The sequence below is a fragment of the Eubalaena glacialis genome, unplaced genomic scaffold (assembly GCF_028564815.1).
Source record: "Eubalaena glacialis isolate mEubGla1 unplaced genomic scaffold, mEubGla1.1.hap2.+ XY scaffold_754, whole genome shotgun sequence".
In the NCBI taxonomy this organism is placed as follows: Eukaryota; Metazoa; Chordata; class Mammalia; order Artiodactyla; family Balaenidae; genus Eubalaena; species Eubalaena glacialis.
Genome location: NW_026871653.1, coordinates 40,988 through 63,852, shown reverse-complemented (window position 1 = coordinate 63,852; position 22,865 = coordinate 40,988). Strand labels below are relative to the sequence as shown.

Genomic DNA, 22,865 nt, shown 5'->3' with positions numbered 1-22,865 from the left:
TATGTGCGTGACTGGAGGGAAGATTGGGCCGTAGAGTCATGTAACACAAACATTGCAACCACTGTTAATGGTGTTATTGGGGTCCACTCACATGAACTGGGCAGGGGTTGGGAAGAGGATTCACAGGGAAGAGGAAATCATTGAGAACTAGTCAGAGACAGTGAAAGATTCCTTTCCATTCTCCAACTTAACCATTAGCCTTCAATATGTTACTAACCTGTCTTGGCCCGACAACTGATTTTTCGACCTTTCATATATTCTATTTAGAAAAATAGAAAACAAAAAAAATAGAAACATTGTTATACTGAGATCGAAGAATATACAGTAGTTTTACCTGCATCTTGCTATGTTCATCTTTATGTGGTCATTTCTATTTACCGTATGAATAGTATATTACTGTAGTGGTTTGATCCAAATTCTTATATGCATATAATCTGAAAATATTTTTAATCCTTGTCTTTCTAAAGACCAATTTAATGATTGTACTTTCTCATTGCTTTCTTGGGGACTTCTTTCAGGAAAGGTTACTTTTCCCTGAAAATTAGTGACCAGCAGTTCTTCTCTGAGCCACAGCTGATCAACATACAAGCATTTTCAACACAGGTAAGAAAATGCCACACAATTAATAATTTCACATGCCTACTGATTCTGAAGCACAAATCACGATTTTCTGTAGTTTTAGCAAAAATGATTGAGCTGAATTAATCGTGTCTCAGTTTCCTCATGAGATGTCACTGGAGTAGTTTTTAGTACTGTGGGTCATAACAGCAACAAACAATGACTGATACATCCATAGTACTCTTATGTTTCTCATGTAATCCTCATGCCAGCCCTGTGAGGTATTATTATCCCCAATTCACAGATGAGGAAACTAAGTCTCAGGGAGGTTCAGTAACTTGTCTATGGTGATATAGCTGACAGAGAGCTGAGATTTGTGCCCAGTGAATTTGGTTACACACTCTGTGTTCTTGACTATTACGTTGTGCCTGACTTTACTATACTGACTCTCATACTAGCCCTTCAGAATAATTTGAAGCTGTACCAGTTGTTAAGACTTCCCTATTCATAGGTGAATAGGTTTGTTTTGTCTAAGTGTTTCTCTCTCAGGGATATGGAATTATGTTTGCCTATTTTGCCTATCTATCACGTAGCTGAACTGCATTTAACTCAGTTTGCGGTAGTTAGAGGATCTTATCAAGGATCTATTTAAATGAAGTGCCAGTGTGGTCATCAGCCAAACATAAGTCTGAGGAAATCATGGTAGTTGCTATAAAATTCAGTGTGATGGCTCTTCTGTTCTCATCACTCATCTCTGTCAAGCTGTACTTATGTGTCCTGAATACAAATCGTGGTAGATGCTCTGAGTACCTGGGCTTGAAGGATTGAACAGCTGAAATGTGCAAAGGGAAGAGGAAGATCAATGTATTCTTAAATTGTGAACAGCAGGAGACTGGGATATCAGCATGGGGGAACCCAGATTACCTAAACATTAGATCTTGGTAGTGTGTTAGTCTTGGTTCAAGGAAGGATATGAGATCATTGTTTTTAAAACTGTGATTATTTTGGGATTTCCCTGGTGGTCTGGCAGTTAAGACTCTGCACTTCCAATGCTGGGGACGTGGGTTTGATCCCTGGTTGGGAAACTGAGATCACATATGCCACGCAGTGCAGCCAAAAAAAAAAAAAAAACTGTTATTTTTATATTTTTGGTCCAAAAGCGAAAAGACCATGGACTATGGGATAACATAGATTTGAACCAGAAGTGGCTGCCAAATGGGACTCACAGCCCAGCTCAGCGATTCTTGATGGCATTCTCACTTCAGCGATGACTGAAATTGAGGAATGATTAGAAATTGATCCTAAATTAATTTGACCTCAGGGTTGGGCTAAGAGTATGAATTTTGTTTAAATCAAAGCAAAAACATATAATCTCTGTAAATATGGGTCAGAGGGCTACCAAGTCTCAGGACTTACTGGCTTAGTTGTTTCTCAGTATTTAAGCTCAGATGTTTTGTTTTGTTCTTTTTGTTTGTGCTAATATAGTTACTCTAATTAGGTGCATAAAAGACTTGGGTAGCTTTTGGCAAGTGACTTCCTAATCTGAGATGATGACTTGCCATGGTTCCCTGATTTTTGTTTGCTTTCCCCAAATCAGTTGAGTAGATGGTGAAGGCACATTTTAATTTTATTTATTATATGAGAAACTTTTGTCATTTTAACTTTTTAAAAATGGATTTTTAGAAATGAATTTTAACTTATTTTTGTTTCTTTACATTTCTGTGATATTTCAATATGATTTTGAGCGTCTGTGAGATTTTCTCATGTAAGTTAATTTGATCTTTTCCATTTATGGATTTTGACATCACCTTTGACCTCTCCTCTTACAGAATCTGAGGGGCCATTCATTCCCATGTATAGAATCACAGCTTTTGAATTCTCACTCAGGAATCCCGAGGAGTAGCTATCTTCTATAGCTATTATTTGATTATTATAGAGATGCGCTAGTTAGACATTACTTTAATAGATATTGAAATTTCCAGGAGGCCAGGAGGGTATTGTTAAAAGAAAACCATTTGGAGTAAAGAAAGGCAGTGTACTGAAAAAGCCCTAGATGGTTCAACTTCAAATGATATTAAAAACTAAGATAATGTTTTCTTTGGCTTCTTGCCTTGATTTTTTTATGGGTTTTTTTTGTGTGTGTGTGTGTGTTTTTATGTGTGGTTCATTAACTTTTATCTCAATGAAAGAACATTTTATTTGCTTACTGAAGTTGGTGGGGAGAAACCTGATAATCCTAAGGAAAACATTTTAAAATTTGCCACATGAATTAACCAGGTGGTTGCCTTACGCAGACCATGATCTTATCAGGCTTTATAACCTGAGTTGGGGTGGGCCTGTTGAAGATATGGATGAGACAGCTTGAAGAAAATTACTGGGAGGGACCAGAAATAGCAGGAATTCAGAATGCTGAAGTATCTTACTCCAAGTCAGCTTGCTGCAGCGTAGCCTGGAGCGAAGTGCTCAACTCCCAACACAAATGCCCAAATTCCATATCTCTTGTTAGTCCCTCTTGAATGCAGACAACTAATTGAGTTCCCTGACTCACCTCTCAGTTGCAATTCAGGGGATGTAGTGTAAAACAAGACAGCAGAGACTTCAGAGATTTAGAAGCAAGCAGCTCACTTTGATTGCCCCTGATGAATATTATGGTCTGGAAGTGTCTTGAGAAATCTCCAGAACCTCCAGGTGTGAAGTAACCTCCTTTGCAGTGATTACTATGTTTGACTACACCTCTGACAAATGCTGTGACTATGCAAGAGTTTGGCACTTGGCTGGAGCATCTAGAGTTCCTTAAAAAGCATAGAAATGGCAATCAGGTTGCACACAGCTGGTATCTGGTCCACTGGATTGTCCTTTCTTTTCCTGCGAATGGCTTCTCTTCTCCTCCTTCCCTTCAACTCCACAGGCCCCCTATGTGCTGAGGAATGAGGCTCTCCATATTAGCAGAGGAGAGAGGGGAACCATCACCACTCAGCTGCTTGACATCCGAGATGACGACAACCCACAGGATGTGGTGGTCCAAGTGCTCGATCCTCCACTTCATGGCCAGTTGCTCCAAACACTTCAGTCGCCTGCAGCCCCTAGCTATCAATTCCGGCTGGATGAGCTCTCCAGGGGCCTTCTCCAGTATGCTCACGACGGCTCGGATAGCACTTCTGATGTCACAGTCTTGCAGGCCAATGATGGACACTCCTTCCAAAATATACTGTTCCGTGTGAGGACTGTGCCCAAGGTAAGTGTCATTCCTAGAGCTACATTTTCCTCGCACCTAGATGTGAAGTTTTGTTGATGATGTTATATGGCAATATTCATAAATTTAAGATACCGCTAGTTATTTATTTATTCAAACATTTATTAAGCATCTATTATGGAGCTATTTAGGACATTCAAAGATTAATAGAACACATTACCCAATCTCAGAGGGCAGTGTGTATTTTGTTAGGAGCACCCTTGAGCCAAAAGACCTGTCCCCATGTTCTCTGCCAAAGGAACACTTTTGAAATTTTGTGTTGACTTGCTGCCATAAAAATGCCTCATTGTCCTCTGACTTTTTGGTCTGCTGCCTGAGCATGATTGTAAGAATCAAGTGCACCCCTGTTCTTGTCTGCTCTTCTAGAGTAGCTCATGTGATGTGAAGCTCATAGTCAGCTTACTGTAATGAATCAAAAAGGATGAGTTCAACCATTCTCAACGGAAGTAGGATGAGAAAACTTTTTTAGTAATCACAGGAATCCTTGGCCTAGGGGGTAGGAACCCAGTGAAGAGCAGTGCTTCTCAGCCTGAGTCACCCCCATGCCACCTCCCTGTGTTTTTGCCGTATCCATGAGTGCCTGTCCTACTATTCACTTAATACTTTTCTTTGAATCAACTTACTTTTTTATCATGGCTTCTTCCTAATAAATACTTGTGAAATCCTGGGCTTAATGTAGAATTATACTTTTTTCCAAAATATTAAAATTAATACATAACTATTTTATAAAATTTCATCCATGTACAACATAAAATGTTTTTGGATACTATTAATAGGATGGCTATCACATTTTGGGAAATAGTGGGCTAGCACATGCTAGTTCTAAGAGACATGTTGAAAAATATTTTCAAAGCCATTTATTACTTGATGATATTTCACTCCAAGCTCTTTTCTCTGTAATAGCAAGAATGACTCTTTCCCATGATGGCAGATTGGGAGACATAATTTTTTTTGAACTTTTCATTCCAAATACCGGCACCTACTGAAGTGTCATTGATGATTAGCTAGAGAGATTGATTTGCTGAGGACAGTTTAGAAATCACTTGTCACTTTCTCACCAATGATCACTTCTTACAATTTGCAGTTGATCCTCATGAAGGTGAAGAGCTGAATCTAATCTGGTCGGCTAGCTGGTTTCTCAGGCTCTGGTCTCATTATTTTCAGCTGCTGAAAACAGTAATGGTGGCATGAGACAGGTGGGAGGAAGCGAGGGCTGATGATGGGATGGAGCTGGCAGACAGCGACCTTGAAGCTAATCCTAATTATCACCCTCTTGCTATCACCCTGGGAGATGAGGTTTACTTCTGAAGAGATGAAGTCTAGACAGACACAGAAAGTTTTCTTTTCTTCCTTCTTGGTTTCTTTCCAAAGATTGTTATGGGATTTCAGTGCAACCCTAGCAGCCACCTTTCCTATCGAGGTTTCAATCTCCATGTTTGGAGCTCAGTGCATTGTATTGTACAACCAGTGTGTGTGGTATGGCCCAAGATTGAAGGGGTTTTCTAGGATTTTAGCCACTTCGACTACCAAAACGCAACAAAGAAAAATAGAATTTTAATTTATAAATAAGGCATAAGCGCAGAACTTGAGAATTCTTATAGGGCTTACAACTTGGGAGGCCTGTGAGTGTTCTTCCTCCTTCCCCCTTCCTTCCCTCCATCTCCTGTAGTGCTGTGCTTACCTGTCTGTCGGGTGAGCTAATGGCTTCTAAACAGTGAATTAGGATCATTAAACCGGTTACCAGAGCCCCAGCAGCCATTAGAATGTACTAATAATACACTTGACGCTCTCATCCTGATAATATTTTACAAATATAGACTATATCTTCTTTTAGGAATTCAGAGTACTTTTTCTCGTATCTAGTCTACTCGTCTTTACAATGTCTTAGTGAAGAAGGTTAGAATAGAGGCTGTATAACCTTATTACTTCTAAAGGATATTCTACTATTGGTGAAAGTAATTTTTGTTTGCTTTGTTTTTAACCTTTATTGGGCACTAATGCTTGAGGTGAATTATTCCTTTTGATCTTCATGATCATTCTAGGATATTTGTACAATTATTATCTTTAATTTTCCAAAAGAGGAAACTGAAATAAAGGAGGTTTAAAAACATTTAAAGAGGTTTTAAAATGTTTATTTCTCATAAAGGTATTTAGTGATGGATCTGTGATTTCAAATCAAGTGTGTTCTGGCTCCTCACACTTAACCAGATGGCTGTTTTTCATTCTAGCTCATTTTTTTTTTCAGCATTTTGGTCATATATATTCTTTTTTTTTTTTTTTTTTTTTTAAAGTGGAGGTTTTCTTTTTTCAATTTTTATTATTTATTTATTTATTTATTTTTGGCTGTGTTGGGTCTTCGTTTCTGTGCGAGGGCTTTCTCCAGCTGTGGTGAGCAGGGGGCCACTCTTCATCGCGGTTCGCGGGCCTCTCACTGTCGTGGCCTCTCTTGTTGCGGAGCACAGGCTCCACACGCGCAGGCTCAGTAGTTGTGGCGCACGGGCCTAGTTGCTCCGCGGCATGTGGGATCTTCCCAGACCAGGGCTTGAACCCATGTCCCCTGCATTGGGAGGCAGATTCCCAACCACTGCTCCACCAGGGAAGCCGGTCATATATATTCTTATCCCCTTAATGGACAGAATGGAGACAGTAATTTAGTCATTTTCTCAATGTCGTATCCAAGCAGTCTGGGCCCCAAGCCTCTCCGAATCTTCCCTGTGGGCTCACCACATCTTGTTACAAATGAAGCTATTTATAATCATAAGTCTACTGGAGCCCAAGAAGAAAAAAATTGCCTTAACTATTAATGGCTTCCAGTAATTGTATAGTCAGCCATGATTGATTTTGTTCTGCTAGCCATTTCTGAAGATGGCATGTAAGCCCTTACCCTGAGGCTACCTGTGTATTAAATTTGGAGTAACGACAGTTACTGGCTGATGTCTAGCTGGTGATTTAAATGGAATGACAAAGGGTTTTAGGTCTAATTCCTAGTGAATGGATGTAAAAATTAATCCTAGTGTTGTTCAACACAAAACTTAACCTGGTAAGATAGATGGAAAGGGACTGAGGGATAGAAAAAGGAAGCTTTGTGAGAGCAGGAACTGTTTCAGTATTGCTGCCTTGAGCCAGGTGCTTTGCAGAAGTTTAGTACATTTTTGTTGGATGGATAGATGGATGCGTGGATGCAACAGCTTGAGTTAGGCTGGTGCCCATGTTCCTGCCTTTGAATGGATCCCTTGCATCAGATTCATCAGCCTACTGGGCACTTCAGCTAATGCTGCGGTGGCCCATCTGAGACTGAGGGTAAGAGCTGTCGGTTCCACTTTTATTTACCAAGTTCTACATCACTTCCCCCAAATTTATGTTTTTATCCTTGGCCTGGCAGTGAGTAAACTTGACTGCCACCCTCCAGGCTTATACTGAGTTGCTGAGGAGAAAATAGACCCAAGACAGATGTTGAAACATGTTCTGTTGGGGAAGGAGGCAAAAGAATTCAAAAAGATTAAAAGGTAATAAAGAATGCTCTGCTGAACAGGCTTTCATTAACTGGGTGGATTACCAAACCCAAGCCTGCTAGAGATATGATTCTAAAGCAATTCAGGGTCTAATACGGGCTAAAATGTGGGCAGGGAGAAGCCTTGCACGTTGGTGGGTCTCTCTCCACTGCCGGGCTTTCAAGGAATTACCTTCTTTTTCATTAATTAAAGCATCTCTGAAAATCATGCCCCTTTTTCTACTTTGGCAGTAAATCTGATGATCTTTCTGACCTCATTAGTTGTTGTTTGAGCAGTTATTTTCTGCAACTGGGTAATGCTTTGATGTTAAAAGCCCCCAAGTGTCATGCCATGAACTGGATGGAAAATTCTATTGCTGAGAGCCTTCTCTGGCTGTTTGACCTTGGTAAGGCCTGAGTGCAGCTAAAAGCTCTGTTGGGCTTTCCCTCAATTTTCTGAAAACCTGTCCTCCCATGCGTTGTCTTATAGGGACACAGTTTGATTAAAAGGATGTTTGTGAGAGTTATAAATATCAGTGGCATCAAAATGTTTATTTCCCTGAATAAGAATCTGCCTGTCTCATAAATAAATAAATCCTCACCACATATCACGGTTTCACTTTTTTGGACCTGCTGAATTGGTTCAATTTAGTGTCTTGTAAGGTACATTGTCCAGAGTATACACTCAAAAAGTGTTTGCTGATTACAAAATATGTGTTTGTTTGTTTGCTTATAAAGCAGTTGAAACCTCCATGGAGAGAAGGTTCTGTATCCTTGACCTGAAGCTGCAGTTTCTGAGGCACATACACACACTGGCAAACACAAAAACAGTGCAATTATCTCTCCATTGTTCTTCATTCTGGTAAATAGCATCTATGTTTCACCTTATATGTGCCACCCCCCATAATCCTTCCCTAAAATCCACAATGCCCTCCAAGATTAAATTTTAAAAGCTATGGTATAAATGAGCCGTAACAAATTAAAGTATTTTTTACAGAATAAATAAAATGTGAGTGTTGCTGTTATATCTAATTACAGTCATATTCTATTTAATAAAGTTAAAAAAATTTTGTCTTGAATATTTTGGCTTGGGGTTGGGGTACACCATCGTATTTGAGCTCATCATTTATGTTCCAATCTTTAATTGGGGAGGGGGGGAGTTTTCATTTTGTTTGTGGGATTTTTCCTCCAAATGATAAGGTCATGGGCCTTTACTTCTGGTTTACAACATTAATATCTTTATTTGTAATCCAGTGTATGATGGCTAAACTTTATTACCAGCATTTCTGTATGCCTATTGTTCTATGAAATTAATTAGTAGAACTATTTAATTTAAAGCACTGTTTTAATTATGCCCCCATAATCCCTTGTTGAGATTTCATTTTCTTCTAATGTGGTACCCTGAAGGATATATAAAACATCACTAGGCAGAAGATTCTTCAACTGAAATTATGGCTAATTTCTTGAATTTACAGGGATATATGCAGGGATATATTGTGCAGAAAAAAAACTACAGGCATACTTCGTTTTATTGCACTTTGCGGATACTGTGTTTTTTAGAAATTGAAGGTCTGTAGCAAACCTGCATTGAGCAAGTCTATCAAGGCCATTTTTCCAACAGCATTTGTTCCCTTCATGTCTCTGTGTCACATTTTGGTAATTTTTGCAATATTGCATACTTTTTAATTATTATTATTATATTTGTTATGGTGATCAGTGATCTTTGATGTTACTATTGAAGAAAGATTATGACTTGCTGAAGGCTCAGATGATGGTTAGCATTTTTTGCAATGAATTTTAACTAAGGTATGTACATTGGTTTTTTTAGACATAATGCTATTACACACTTAGTAGACTACAGTATAATGTAAAGATAATTTTTATATGCACTGGGAAACCAAAAAATTTGTGTGACTTATTTTATTGCGATGTTTGCTTTATTACAGTGGTCTGGAACCAAACCCACAATATCTCCAAGGTGTGCCTGTATAAGGAGATAAAAAAATTGCAAAATGTCAGAACCACAGGGGAAATTAGGTTAAAATTTATTTTGGACATGTTAGCTGTAGAAATGATGGTGTATAGACTTCTAGTCATCTTTTCTTGAATCTTCCCTGACACTCTCCCAAAAGAAAGCAACTGATAAAACCATCTTCTTCCTAAGAAGTGGGAAGAATTATACTTCTTTTCCTTAGATAGTTGTCTGTTTTCTTTTTATGTACTGTAAACAATTCAGAAACAGAGGCATATGTATTATTCTGTTATAAATATAAATATTCTTAAAGGCTTGTCTGTGGAGTTTGGGAGAACCATTCTAGGCCCATCGTAATCTCTGTTCTGGGCCATACTTCTCACACTTCAGCATGACTTCACATCTCCTGGGATCTTATTAAAACATAAGTGGAAATGCATCAAACTAAAATGCTGTGCCCAAAGGAAACCATCAACAAAATGAAAAGGCAACCTACAGAATGGGAGAAAATATTTGAAACCATCTATCTGAAAAGGGGTTAATATCTAAAATATATAAGGAACTCAATAGCCCACCCACCCCCCAAAAAAAGATTACAGAAGGAGCTAAGGGCCCGCATAGACATTTTTCAGAAGAAGACAAATGGCCAACAGGTACATGAAAACGTGCTCAACATCACTAATCATCAGTAAAAAGGCAAATCAAAACCACAATGAGATATCACCTCACATCTGTTAGAATGGCTGCTCTCAAAAAGACAAAAGGTAACAAGTGTTGATGAGGGTGTGGAGAAAAGGGAACCTTTATACACTATTGGCGGGAATGTACATTGGTGCGGCCACTATGGAAAACAAGTATGGAGGTTCCTCAAAAAATTAAAAATAGAATTACTGTTTGATCCAGCAATCCCATTTCTGGGTATATGTCCAAAGGAAATGAAGTCAGTTTCTTGAAGAGACATCTGCACTCCCATGTTTATTGCAGGACTATTTACAATAGCCAAGCTATAAAAACAACCTAAGTGACCTAATGAAACTTAAAAGCTTTTTCACAGCAAAGGAAACCATAAAAAAGGTGAAAAGACAACCCTCAGAATGGGAGAAAATATTTGCAAATGAAGCAACTGACAAAGGATTAATCTCCAAAATATACAAGCAGCTCAATATCAAAAAAACAAACAACCCAAGCCAAAAATGGGAAGAAGACCTAAATAGACATTTCTCCAAAGAAGATATACAGATTGCCAACAAACACATGAAAGAATGCTCAACATCATTAATCATTAGAGAAATGCAAATCAAAACTACAATGAGGTATCACCTCACACCAGTCAGAATGGCCATCATAAAAAATCTACAAACAATAAATGCTGGAGAGGGTGTGGAGAAAAGGGAACCCTCTTGCACTGTTGGTGGGAATGTAAATTGATACAGCCACTATGGAGAGCAGTATGGAGGTTCCTTAAAAAACTAAAAATACAATTACTATATGACCCAGGAAACCCACTACTGGGCATATACCCTGAGAAAAACATAATTCAAAAAGAGTCATGTACCACAATGTTCATTGCAGCTCTATTTACAATAGCCAGGACATGGAAGCAACCTAAGTGTCCATCAACAGATGAATGGATAAAGAAGATGTGGCAATATATACAATGGAATATTACTCAGCCATAAAAAGAAACAAAATTGAGTTATTTGTAGTGAGGTGGATGGACCTAGAGTCTGTCATACAGAGTGAAGTAAGTCAGAAAAACAAATACCATATGCTAACACACATATATGGAATCTAAAAAAAAAGGTTCTGATGAACCTAGGGGCAGGACAGGAATAAAGACACAGACGTAGAGAATGGACTTGAGGATACAGGGAGGGGGAAGGGTAAGCTGGGACGAAGTGAGAGAGTAGCATTGACATATATACACTATCAAATGTAAAATAGATAGCTAGTGGGAAGCAGCTGCATAGCACAGGGAGATCAGCTCGGTGCTTTGTGACCACCTAGAGGGGTGGGATAAGGAGGGTGGGAGGGAGACGCAAGAGGGAGGAGATATGGGGATATATGTTTACATACAGCTGATTCACTTTGTTATACAGCAGAAACTAACACAACATTGTAAAGCAATTATACTCCAATAAAGATGTTAAAAAAAACCCAAAAAACCTAAGTGTCCATCAATGGATGAATGGATAAAGAAAATGTGGTTGTATATACAATGGAATATTATTCAGCCTTAAAAAGAAGGAAATCCTGTCATTTGTGACTGCATAGATGAGCCTATAAAATAAGCTAAGCACAAAGACAAATACTGCACACTCTCACTTATATTTGTAACCTTAAAGAAGTCAAACTCATAAAAGCAGGGTAGAATGGTGGTTGCTGGGTGGTGCGGGGGAAACTGGTAGATATTGTTCAAAGGTACAAAGATCCAGTTATAAGAGATGAATAATTCTATAGATCTAACGTATAGCATGGTGATTATACTTAATAATACTGTATTGCATACTTGCTAAGAGAGTTGATCTTAAGTGTTTTCACCACACACAAATATTTATAACTATGTGAGGTGGTGGATGGCTTAATTAGTTTGATTGTGGTGATCATTTCACAATCTATACATATATCAAAACATCATGTTGTACACCTGAAATATACAATTTTTATTGGTCAAGTATACTTCAGTAAAGCTGGTGAAAAAATTAAAATGCAGATTCTAATGCAGAAGGTCTGATTCAGAAGGTCTGGGATGGGCCTGAGAGTCTAAAGTTCTAAGAAGCTTCCATATGTTGCTGGTCTCTGAACACTGACTTGCAAGGAGAACTGTCTCCTAAAAATTGACACTTACACAGGAGTTACAGAGAATTGTACTGATAAAGTATAGTCAATATAGAAATGTAGTAGGAGAGACATCTGGGACATGCATTCAGGGCACGCTGCTTATTTACTTGCTTGGAATTTGAAAAAGCACACTGCCTCATCGGTCCAAGAATGTGGTTGCTGTGTGTGACTGATCTCCATCACATAATCAAACGTGATGGACTGCTGCTATTAGAAAAATTTCTAGCAGTTAATATTCCTGGGTCCAAATGTATTATGTTATATAAAACTGCTGGAGTGAATAGGGCCCTTTCCCCCAGAATTCTGGTAGGTAACATGCAAAGTTCTTGGCACACTTTGATGTTTTCATAAATAATATGGTAAATCAATTGTGAAAGAAAAAAATTCTGTGGGCTTTTGCCCCTGAGCACCAATCACATAGGCGGTATGTTGGCTGCTGTTCTCCTGGGCACTGACACTTTCTTGGTGATTGTGGTGAAAATAGCTGTGATCACCTCCTGAGAGGCGCAAATGCTCTCAAGTGACAGCAAATGAATATTTGTTTTCTTCTGTTCTGAATATTCCCCTCCTGGGAATGCTGTTTGCTCTGTTCTGTTTACTGGCATATTTGAAAGTAATAGCAATAATTTAGAATAACATCCCTTCTGAAATGCCCTATTTGAAAACATCATATTTACCGATTTTGAAAGTATGAAAACTGAACACAGGCAGCCCCACTGATCCCATTCTGTGGAAAATGTCAATTAGGAGGCTTTGGAAGAGGTGTGCACCTTGCAAATCAGCACTTTTTAATGACATTAGCTTTAGCAATTAGAATGGTTGCCTTCTCAGGAGCGCTAAGTAGGTGATTTCTTCCAGTCAGCTATTCCCAACTGTTGTTTCTAAGGGCTTCACTTTCAATCAGTCATCGAGGCCTGTCAGTTTGGCCTCTGTAGTGTTTCTGGGATCTGTTTCTAACTGTTCATTCCCACTGCAATCACCTTTTCATCTTCTCTCACCTGAGCCATTACGAGAACTTGTTAAATGGCTTCTGCAGCTCCAGATTCACGCCAGCTCTAGTGGCTCCCATCTCCCGCTGCTGGAGGTTCTCCAAAACCCAAACCTGCTCATCCCATTTCCGTCCCTGAAGACTCATGTTGACTTTACAGTGCCTACAAGCTAAATGGAGACTTAGAGCACAGCTTCTACCTTCTACTAGCCAACCTTAGGGGTCACTTTTGATTCACCCCCTCCCCTAGCTCCCTAGACTCTGCTTGCCCAGACACTTGGATATTTTATTAAGCACAGAGTGCATTGTCTCATGTCTTTGCTTAGGCTGGGCCCTCTTCCTGGAGTCTGTTTCACTTATCCACTTAGAAAGCCCATTCTTTTTTTTTTTTTTTTTTTTTAACATCTTTACTGGAGTATAATTGCTTTACAATGGTGTGTCAGTTTCTGCTTTATAACAAAGTGAATCAGTTATACATATACATGTGTTCCCATATCTCTTCCCTCTTGCGTCTCCCCCCTCCTACCCTCCCTATCCCACCCCTCTAGGTGGTCACAAATCACTGAGCTGATCTCCCTGTGCTATGCGGCTGCTTCCCACTAGCTATCTATTTTACATTTGGTAATGTATATATGTCCATGCCACTCTCTCACTTCGTCCCAGCTTACACTTCCCCCTTCCCATGTCCTCAAGTCCATTCTCTACGTCTGTGTCTTTATTCCTGTCCTGCTCCTAGGTTCATCAGAACCTTTTTTTTTTTTTTTTTTAGATTCCATATATATGTGTTAGCATACTGTATTTGTTTTTCTCTTTCTGACTTACTTCACTCTGTATGACAGACTCTAGGTCCATCCACCTCATACAAATAACTCAATTTCATTTCTTTTTATGGCTGAGTAGTATTCCATTGTATATATGTGCCACATCTTCTTTATCCATTCATCTGTTGATGGACACTTAGGTTGCTTCCATGTCCTGGCTATTGTAAATAGAGCTGCAATGAACATTGTGGTACATGACTCTTTTTGAATTATGGTTTTCTTGGGGTATATGCCCAGTAGTGGGATTGCTGGGTCATATGGTAGTTCTATTTTTAGTTTTTTAAGGAACCTCCATACTGTTCTCCATAGTGGCTGTATCAATTTACATTCCCACCAACAGTGCAAGAGGGTTCCCTTTTCTCCACACCCTCTCCAGCATTTATTGTTTCTAGATTTTTTGATGATGGCCATTCTGACCGGTGTGAGATGATATCTCATTGTAGTTTTGATTTGCATTTCTCTAATGATTAATGATGTTGAGCATTCAGAAAGCCCATTCTTTGTCATTCAAGAATTAAATGGTATTTCCATAGGAAAGCTTTCCTGAGCATTCCTTCCCCAAAGAGGAAATCTCCTTTTTCCTTTATTCTCCCACAGTACCCTGCTCAAGCTTCTTATAGATCATCACTTGTGATGCAGCCTAACTACTTTATATGTCTGTCTGCCCCACTAGACTGTAGGTTCTGAAACTGAGGTCTTATTTCAGCCTACCTTATATACCTCAGGCCTCTAGCAAAAGATCTGGCATATAATAGGTGCTTAATGAATAGTTCTTGATAGGTGGATGGGGAGGATGGAAAGACAGGTAGATGGACAAATGAAAGAAAGAAATGGAGAGACTTAGTCTTCCTGAATGATACAAGTTATGTGCTTATGATAAATTAGGAGAAAAAGTAGGATATATGTATGTACATATATACATACACATGCATACATCTACACATAATTACACATATACTGTTCACAGTATGACTCTAAAGCTATGAATCTCTCTTATTAAGCAATCTTTAGCAGCAATAGGACCTAATAACTTTGTTTTGTTTTGAAATTTTATTTATTTATTTATTTATTTATTTATTTATTTTTGGCTGCGTTGGGTCCCCGTTTCTGTGCGAGGGCTTTCCCTAGTTGCGGCAAGTGGGGGCCACTCCTCATCGCGGTGCGCGAGCCTCTCACTGTCGCGGCCTCTCTTGTTGCGGAGCACAGGCTCCAGACGCGCAGGCTCAGTAATTGTGGCTCATGGACCCAGTTACTCCACGGCATGTGGGATCTTCCCAGACCAGGGCTCGAACCCGCGTCCCCCGCACTAGCAGGCAGACTCTCAACCACTGCGCCACCAGGGAAGCCCAACTTATGTTTTTAAGGACCGGTATTTTCTTTTTTTGGCTTGGACCTAATTCTGTACTCTCTCTTTATTCTAGAATGATAGAGGTCTTCGACTTGTGGCTAATTCAATGGTGTGGGTTCCAGAAGGCGGGATGCTGCAGATTACCAACAGAATCTTACAGGCTGAAGCTCCAGGTGCCAGAGCCTCAGAAATCATCTACAAAATTACACAGGACCACCCCCAATTTGGTAACTCTTTTTTCCCTTGTCATGATTTCATCATTGCGTTCAACAGTCTTGGACTTGCTTTTGTACAAAGCCACACAGCCAGGGTGTGTTTCCAATGAACTCAGCTTTCTAATACCCCACGCATCCCCTTTAAAGACAGAACAATCACAATAGCTATCATTGCTATATACAGATTATTGGTATGCTAAGTAATGTAAACATAGTATATAAACCTAAAATTTAAGTTTTAAAACAACTTCATTTTACAGAGAAAGTAACTTGTTAAAAGTCACCTGGCTAATAATATGTCAATACAATGTCAAAGCTCAGGCTTTCAAACTCCACCTTGTGTCCCGCCCAGAACATCGCTGCACTTCTTCTTGAGACTTTCTTTTTAAGAAAAGACTTTACATAAAAACATTTCTCAAGATATCCATTGTTACTTCCACTTCTAGCAAGATAGTAGAGTATGATAACCCATCATCATCACCTAGAAATGATGGATAAAAGAGATTCAGAACTATAAGGCACTCATAGCTGACCTCCTAAGAGTACAGAGAAATCTCCAAGTGCCAGACACAGAGAAGGAACTGAAAGCCAATCTGGGCAGGAGCTGATGGCAGAGCTTGCCTGAGGGGTTGTGTGTGTCTCAGTAACCTGGGGGCTTGGGATTTAATGCCCGTGCAGAGACAGAAAGTTGGAATTAAGACAAGAAGCTCACTAGCACAGAGAGATGGCAAAGAAATTTACCTGTGTTTCCCAGGGCTCAGAGGGAGCAAAAAAAGTCTGCTGAGAATTCAGAAATTCAGGCCTGTTTCTCCTGAAGAGCCAAGGTTAAATTATACTGTGTGCATAGTCTGAGAAACCCAAAGCTGAGGCATTAATATGAAAATTGACCTCAGGCCAATGATACTTCCTGGGTCCCTTGCAGAAACTAGTAGAAACTGCTGTGGAATGTCCACCCTCAACTCCAGACCACACAAGATTCTCACAGATAAAACCACTGAAGATTAACTCAGAATTCAGAATTACAGAACATATGAAGAAACAATGTATAGTACCATAACTAACACAAACAAGAAGATTAAAATCCCAAGGTTTCAAATGAAGGAACAAGCTTACAAAAACTATGAAATAAGCATATTTAAAAAGATTTAAAGACACAAAAGAAGGGATCAAAACTGTAAGGAGATGACAAAATGCTATAAAAATAAAAACAACAGGCAGGTAGATTTTTTAAAAGAAATAATCACCTGAAAATGAAAAATATATTCATTAAAATTGCTTGGCGTGATAAATAGCAGAGAAATAACAATCTGTTTTTCCTCAGGTTTATCAGATTTTTTAAATTATATATTTTCTGTGGTGAGGAAAAAATTAACTTTTGTACTATTTAAAAATAAGTATAGAGTCCACAAAGGCATTGAAAAGCATAATCTAATCAAGAATTGATAAAATTATAAAACAGTCAGTCTAGCTGGGCTGTCATTTATTATAGTTGCATAACCTTGAGGAAAGCAGGTGGACCCCCTTGAGCCATAAGTTTCTTTGAAAGATGAAGCTAGATAATTTTTTAACTTTTTATTTTAAAATAATTTTAGACTTACTGAAAAGTTGCAAAAATAGTACAAAGAGCTCTTGAATATCCTTTATCCAGCTTCCCCCAGTGTTAACATCTTACATAATCATAAGGCAATAATCAAAACCAGGAAATTAGCATTGATACAATGCTATTAATTAGTTCACAGACCTTATTCAACTTTGCCGTATTTCACCCACTGATTTTAAGCTAGACAATGTTTAAGTCCTTTTCAGCTCGAAAAATCTTTGACTGGTTTGATGTATTAAATTCTTTACCTTTGTCTTGAGCATTAAAAGTCAAAAAATTAAATTTCTTAAAGATAGCCCAATATCCCAATATTCCGTTTAAGTATTAAATAGAACAATGCGGAATTAAGTGATTTTTTTAAAGCCATTTCAGCTTGCTAAATGCCATGTAAGCCTGATTGTGACCTTTCCTACTATAACTCTCTTAATTAACTTCTTCCTATGAACATAATCCTATTTCTGTGTGTTCAGAGCTCCCTACTGGTAATAATCAAATCGCATTACCCTTAGGAGCCATTCAAGAGTGAAAAAGGAGGTGGGAATGAGAAGCCCACTTAACGCAAATCTTTTTTTTTAATTTATTTTTCATTTTTTTGGCTGTGTTGGGTCTTCGTTGCTGCGTGCAGGCTTTCTTTAGTTGCCGAGAGCGGGGGCTACTCTTCTTTGCGGTGCAGGGGCTTCTCATTGTGGTGGCTTCTCTTGTTGCGGAGCTCGGGCTCTAGGCGCACAGGCTTCAGTAGTTGCAGTGCACAGCCTCAGTAGTTGTGGCACGCGGGCTCTAGAGCGCAGGCTCAGTAGTTGTGGCATGTGGGTTCTAGAGTGCAGGCTCAGCAGTTGTGGCACACAGACTTAGTTGCTCCACGGCATGTGGGATCTTCCCAGACCAGGGCTCGAACCCATGTCCCCTGCATTAACAGGTGGATTCCTAACTACTGTGCCACCAGGGAAATCCTGAGATTCTAATTCTTAATACCTATTACATTTTCCCATTAAGTTTCTTGGTTAAAATATTGAGTTCAGTATAAAGGAAATCACTAGTAGATGTTATTTTCTGTTTTTTAAGCCTGGATTTTCACATATTTAAAGAGTCATCTCCTTGATTTTGTCATACTATGATAAAAGCAGAGGTGAGGTATTACGCAGAAGCTCTCACCTCTATGGAGTGAACCCCACAAAATATCGGTATTTCTCCCTGTCTACTTATGGGCTTGGCACAAAGGTACCTTGTATTCATCATACCCAGTGCTGAACTCTAACTCTTCATCTTTTCTTCTACCAGCTCATCCCATTAGTGGCATCGCTTCCCTACACATCACCCAACCTAATAGGTAATCATCTGATTCTTCCCTCTTTCGTACCCTTTACAGCCACATTTGTCAAGTTCTGTTGCTTCCACTTCCTCAAAGATTCTTGTATCTGTTTATGTGTTTCCAATCTTACCTCTGTTGCTTTAGTTCAGGTTCCCATCTCTCATCTGGATTTTACAGCAGACTTAGAGTTGACCAAACTGTCCACATAATTGTTAGCCACTATTGTTATCATTTTTATAAAATAAAGTCCAGCCCCTTTAACAGAACTTTAGTGTATATTCTGTGTTCTAAATCAGTTCATGCCATTAACCTACTGAAAATCTCACAGAGGCTCCCAGTTGCTTATGGGGCTGATCGCAAGGGGGAAGGAACTGCATCTTACTGATCTTTGAGTCCCCCACTCCAAAGGGCTAACCACAGTAGCTAGCCCTTAACAGGTGCTCACTGACTGTTTACTGAGTTGAAATTAATGGGATTAACCAGCATCCTATGATTCCTGTTAATTTGCATAGTATCGCAATGGTTTTTTTTTTTAATCTGAAAAATAGGTTTATTTCATTAGGACTTGTTAGGAAAATTCTGCTTTGCCTTCCTATTGTAAAGCAGAATAGCCAGGAAATTGGCATTTGAATGTTTTCTATTTTTCTACTCTCCACATTTTCACTGTGGAAATCTCCTTTCAGACTATTTTGCAACTACTCACATTCATAAACAGTCCACATCCTGGGAAAGCATGTTTATTAGCAGGATCTTATGAACAGAAGTTGAACCAGGGAGAGATGGGTAATGGAATTGGTGACTTAGGTGCAAATGAGAAACAGTACAAGAAAGAAACTAGAGTGAGTTGATTCTACACATGATTATTTTAAGAAGAATATTGATGTTTTTCTATTACTTCAGTATTTCATCACTATCCAGGATATTATGTACATTTTTAGCTTGAATTTAGTGCGTATAAATATTAGAATGAGTATTTCCTTTGAATAATAAAACAAATTTCTCTGGGGTAATCAAAGTGCACTATCAATTGCCTGATATGCCTAGGGCACTAAGATCTGGGTATCCTCCTACAGAACATTTAAAAGATGTATGCAGTTTCTCTCTCTCTCTTTCTTTCTCTCTCTCTCACACACACACACACACACACACACACACATTCTTCTCTCCCTCTTACTATCTGAGCGGTGGAGAGACTTCTTTCAGATTTATTGTTAGATGCATTTTCACGAGAACGTGGCTTCTGTTTTTAGCAGTTCATCCATTCTTCTCCTTGGTCTTCACTTGAAGGCATATTCTCCTTGGGAAATTTTGATTGTTTCTATAACACCTTTGTATTTTCAATCTCACTTTAAGAAAATAGTAGCTTCAGGTGAAGAATAAGCAATAGAAACAGATTGGTGGTGTTGGTGGTGGTGTTTAGATTTAGATTTCATTGCTTCAATTCTAATAAAGCTTAGAAAATGAAGGAGGAGAAAACATGATCAGTTATTTATCAAGGTAATTGTTGGTCTGTGAACATAAAATAACCATGATGGGTAACAGAGTTTCATGACCAGGAAAATGAGCTTCAGATTCAAATCCCAGCTCCTCCACTTTGGACTTGCATGACCTCAAACAAGTTATTGAACTTCTCTGAGCATAAAGAACTTTGTCTTTAAAATGGAGATGACAATAGCATCTTCAGAAGGATTAAATAACATAATAAGGATAACCAACATTCTTTTTAGGCACCTATGAAGTAGGTACTATTATTCTCATTTTACCAATGAGGAACAGAGACTTATAATACCTAAGTAACCTCACCCAGCTCTATGTGGTGGAACTGGGTTTGAACCACTATGTAAAGTGCTTCATGCAGCGCCTGTCATATGCATTCAAGTGTTAGCTATTATTATTTTCATTGTATAGAACTCTTCCAAGGATGATTTTTTCTGAATTTTTTCTAATTTCCCCTTGTGTTTACAACAAAAAATTTCCTGGTTGGAAAACATTTTCTGTTCATAGACAGCTGTGGGTAGAAATGAATCCATTCGATGCCCAGTATTTGCAGTGTTCACGACGATTTGGGTCTCCTTATATAATTTTAATAGATAAAAGTCAGTAACTTCATACATGAATTGCCCTCGAATGGCGTTTAGCTCTTTTAATTGAAAGACTGGGAATTTTATGTCTAAAGGTGGATTTTATGATATCTATTGAATTCTGTGTTAATATCTTTTCCTTCACCTTGGATAAAAATAAAGAAGCACATCATATCTTTTCTGTTAAAGAAAAGTGGTAGAAAAGGAGACGAGAGCTCTGATTTACTTTTACTTTTCCCAGGGGTCCTCACTAACTGTGTGGCTTTCCTAGGGGAGGTGGTCCTTGTGTTTAATATGCCTGCAGACGGCCCCGCAGACGAAGGGCAGCACCTTCCTGATGGGAGGACAGCAACTCCCACCAGCACGTTCACCCAGCAAGACATCAACGAAGGCATCGTGTGGTACAGGCACTCAGGGGTCCCAGCCCAGAGTGACTCCTTCCGCTTTCAGGTACCCTCTGCTTCCTGAATCTTCTGATGTCTGGATGGTCTGATGAAAACCATCACCCTTATTTATAAACAACTCAGGTCATTTTCTGTGATTGCCTGAAAGTCACATTTGGGAGAAGAAAAAAATGTAACTAGTAGCATTGAGAAATTTTTTTTTTAATCTGTCAATTCAGCCTTCTGGGTGTCTCTACAAGCAGAGTCATTCTACAACAAAGAGGTATATAATAGATAATGGCTAAAGAGTTTGGAAAAAAAGTGTTTTCAAAATGTTAAAATACCTCATGGAGAAAAAAAATCTTATTTTCTTTTTTCAAATGTTTTTGGAACATTTACCATCTTATGATAAGGTCATGGACTGAGCAGCCAAACCCACTGGGTTCACGTTTCACTTCTGCCATGTGCTAGCTTTGGGAAAATTACTTGGGCAGAATCCTTGTGCTTCAGTTTCCTCATCTGTAAAATAGCATTACTGTAAGGATTTAATGAGTTAATACATATAAAGCATTTAGAATACTGCCTGTTACCGTGTAAGGGTGTGTGACTACCATTTATGGAGATTGGTCAAATACCAGTGCGGTAGACTGGATGTTTGTGTCCCCGCCAAAGTTCAGATGTTGAAATCCTACCCCTCCATGTGATGGTATATGGGGGTGAGGCCTTTGATTAGAATTAGATGAGGTCGTGAGGGTTGTGCCCTCATGAATGGGATTAGCATACTTACAAGAGTCATAAGCGTGATTGCTCCCCCTCTCTGCTGCCCGCCACGGGGATACAGTGAAAAATCAGCAGTCCACAACCCAGAAGAGGGCCCTCACTAGAACCCAACCATACTGGCACCTTGATCTCAGACTTCGAGCCTCCAGAGCTGTGAGAAATAAATTTCTATTGTTTATAAGCCGCCCAGTCTATAGTATTTTTGTTAGAGTAGCCTGAGCCAACTGAGGCAACCAGACTATAAGGTTGGTTTAATTTATTCTGTCAATAAATTAAAGAGCAAGAAATTATTCTGGGCATATTCCCTGACTACTATGAAGTACAATTAGAAATTAATAATAAAAGGGCAAAAAAAATCAAACCATTTGGAATTCCTTAATAATTACTAGTTCTAAAAGGAAATCAAAATGGCAAACTATTAAGAAATTTTGATCAGGAGGAAACAACTTATCAAAACTTAAATGATGTGGACAAAGTAATACTAGGAAGAAAATCGATGGCCTTAAGCTCTTATTACTGAACAGAAAAGCATGAAAATTAATGGACTAAATATTCAACTCAAGAAGCTGGAGAACCACAGAGAAGCCAAAGGAAAGCAAAAGGAAGGCATTTATAGAGGTAAAAGAGGAATTGACTAATTATAAGATGCTAGAATTGGTAAATGAGTACAAAACCTGAATCTTTGGAAAGACCCATAAAATTAGACAAACCTCTGTCAAGGATAATTTGGAAATAGATAATGGAACAGAAACACAAAGGAATGAGGAAGTATGAATGAGAAAGAGCATTTAAGCATAGATACAGAAAAGATTTGGGGAAAGTGTCAGGGAAAATATAAAGAAGCCCTCATGGTGATCCGCCAAAGCAACATTACAATCCCTCTAAGTCTGAGCCATTTCCTTTGTCTAGGAATCCAGTAGGGGATAAACTACCATGATAGCTCACCTTGTTAAAATTATCATCCATTCTGCTCCTGATGCCTGGTGTGTACATCTTCATTGTCTGACTAATTTATATTGTGTAAAAAGTGTGCTTTCCCAGAGAGCTAGTTGAAATAAACCTGGAAACAGTTAAAATGAGATTATACTGAGGACACTGAATGTCCAATGAGTGAGCAAACATTATGTGCCCTTTGCCCAAGTTAATTTTTCAATTTTAGCACCTGGGGACTCAACAGTCCTCAAAGAATGAGTCAGAATGGAAGCAAAGACCTGAATCAAAAGAAG

The 22,865-nt window shown here is 38.8% G+C and overlaps 1 protein-coding gene across 1 annotated transcript in view; it reads left to right on the top strand.

Moving 5' to 3' along the window:
• Positions 1 to 518: 518 nt before the first annotated feature.
• The window catches only part of LOC133083831 (extracellular matrix organizing protein FRAS1-like), a gene marked incomplete at both ends in the record, with an annotated part of 62,751 nt that continues 40,404 nt past the window's right edge, over positions 519 to 22,865 (top strand). Inside the window, 4 exons of the mRNA XM_061179822.1 lie at positions 519 to 603; positions 3,467 to 3,793; positions 15,345 to 15,498; positions 20,748 to 20,926. Coding sequence (XP_061035805.1) covers positions 519 to 603; positions 3,467 to 3,793; positions 15,345 to 15,498; positions 20,748 to 20,926 — 745 coding nt within the window. The remainder of the gene's footprint in view (positions 604 to 3,466; positions 3,794 to 15,344; positions 15,499 to 20,747; positions 20,927 to 22,865) is intronic.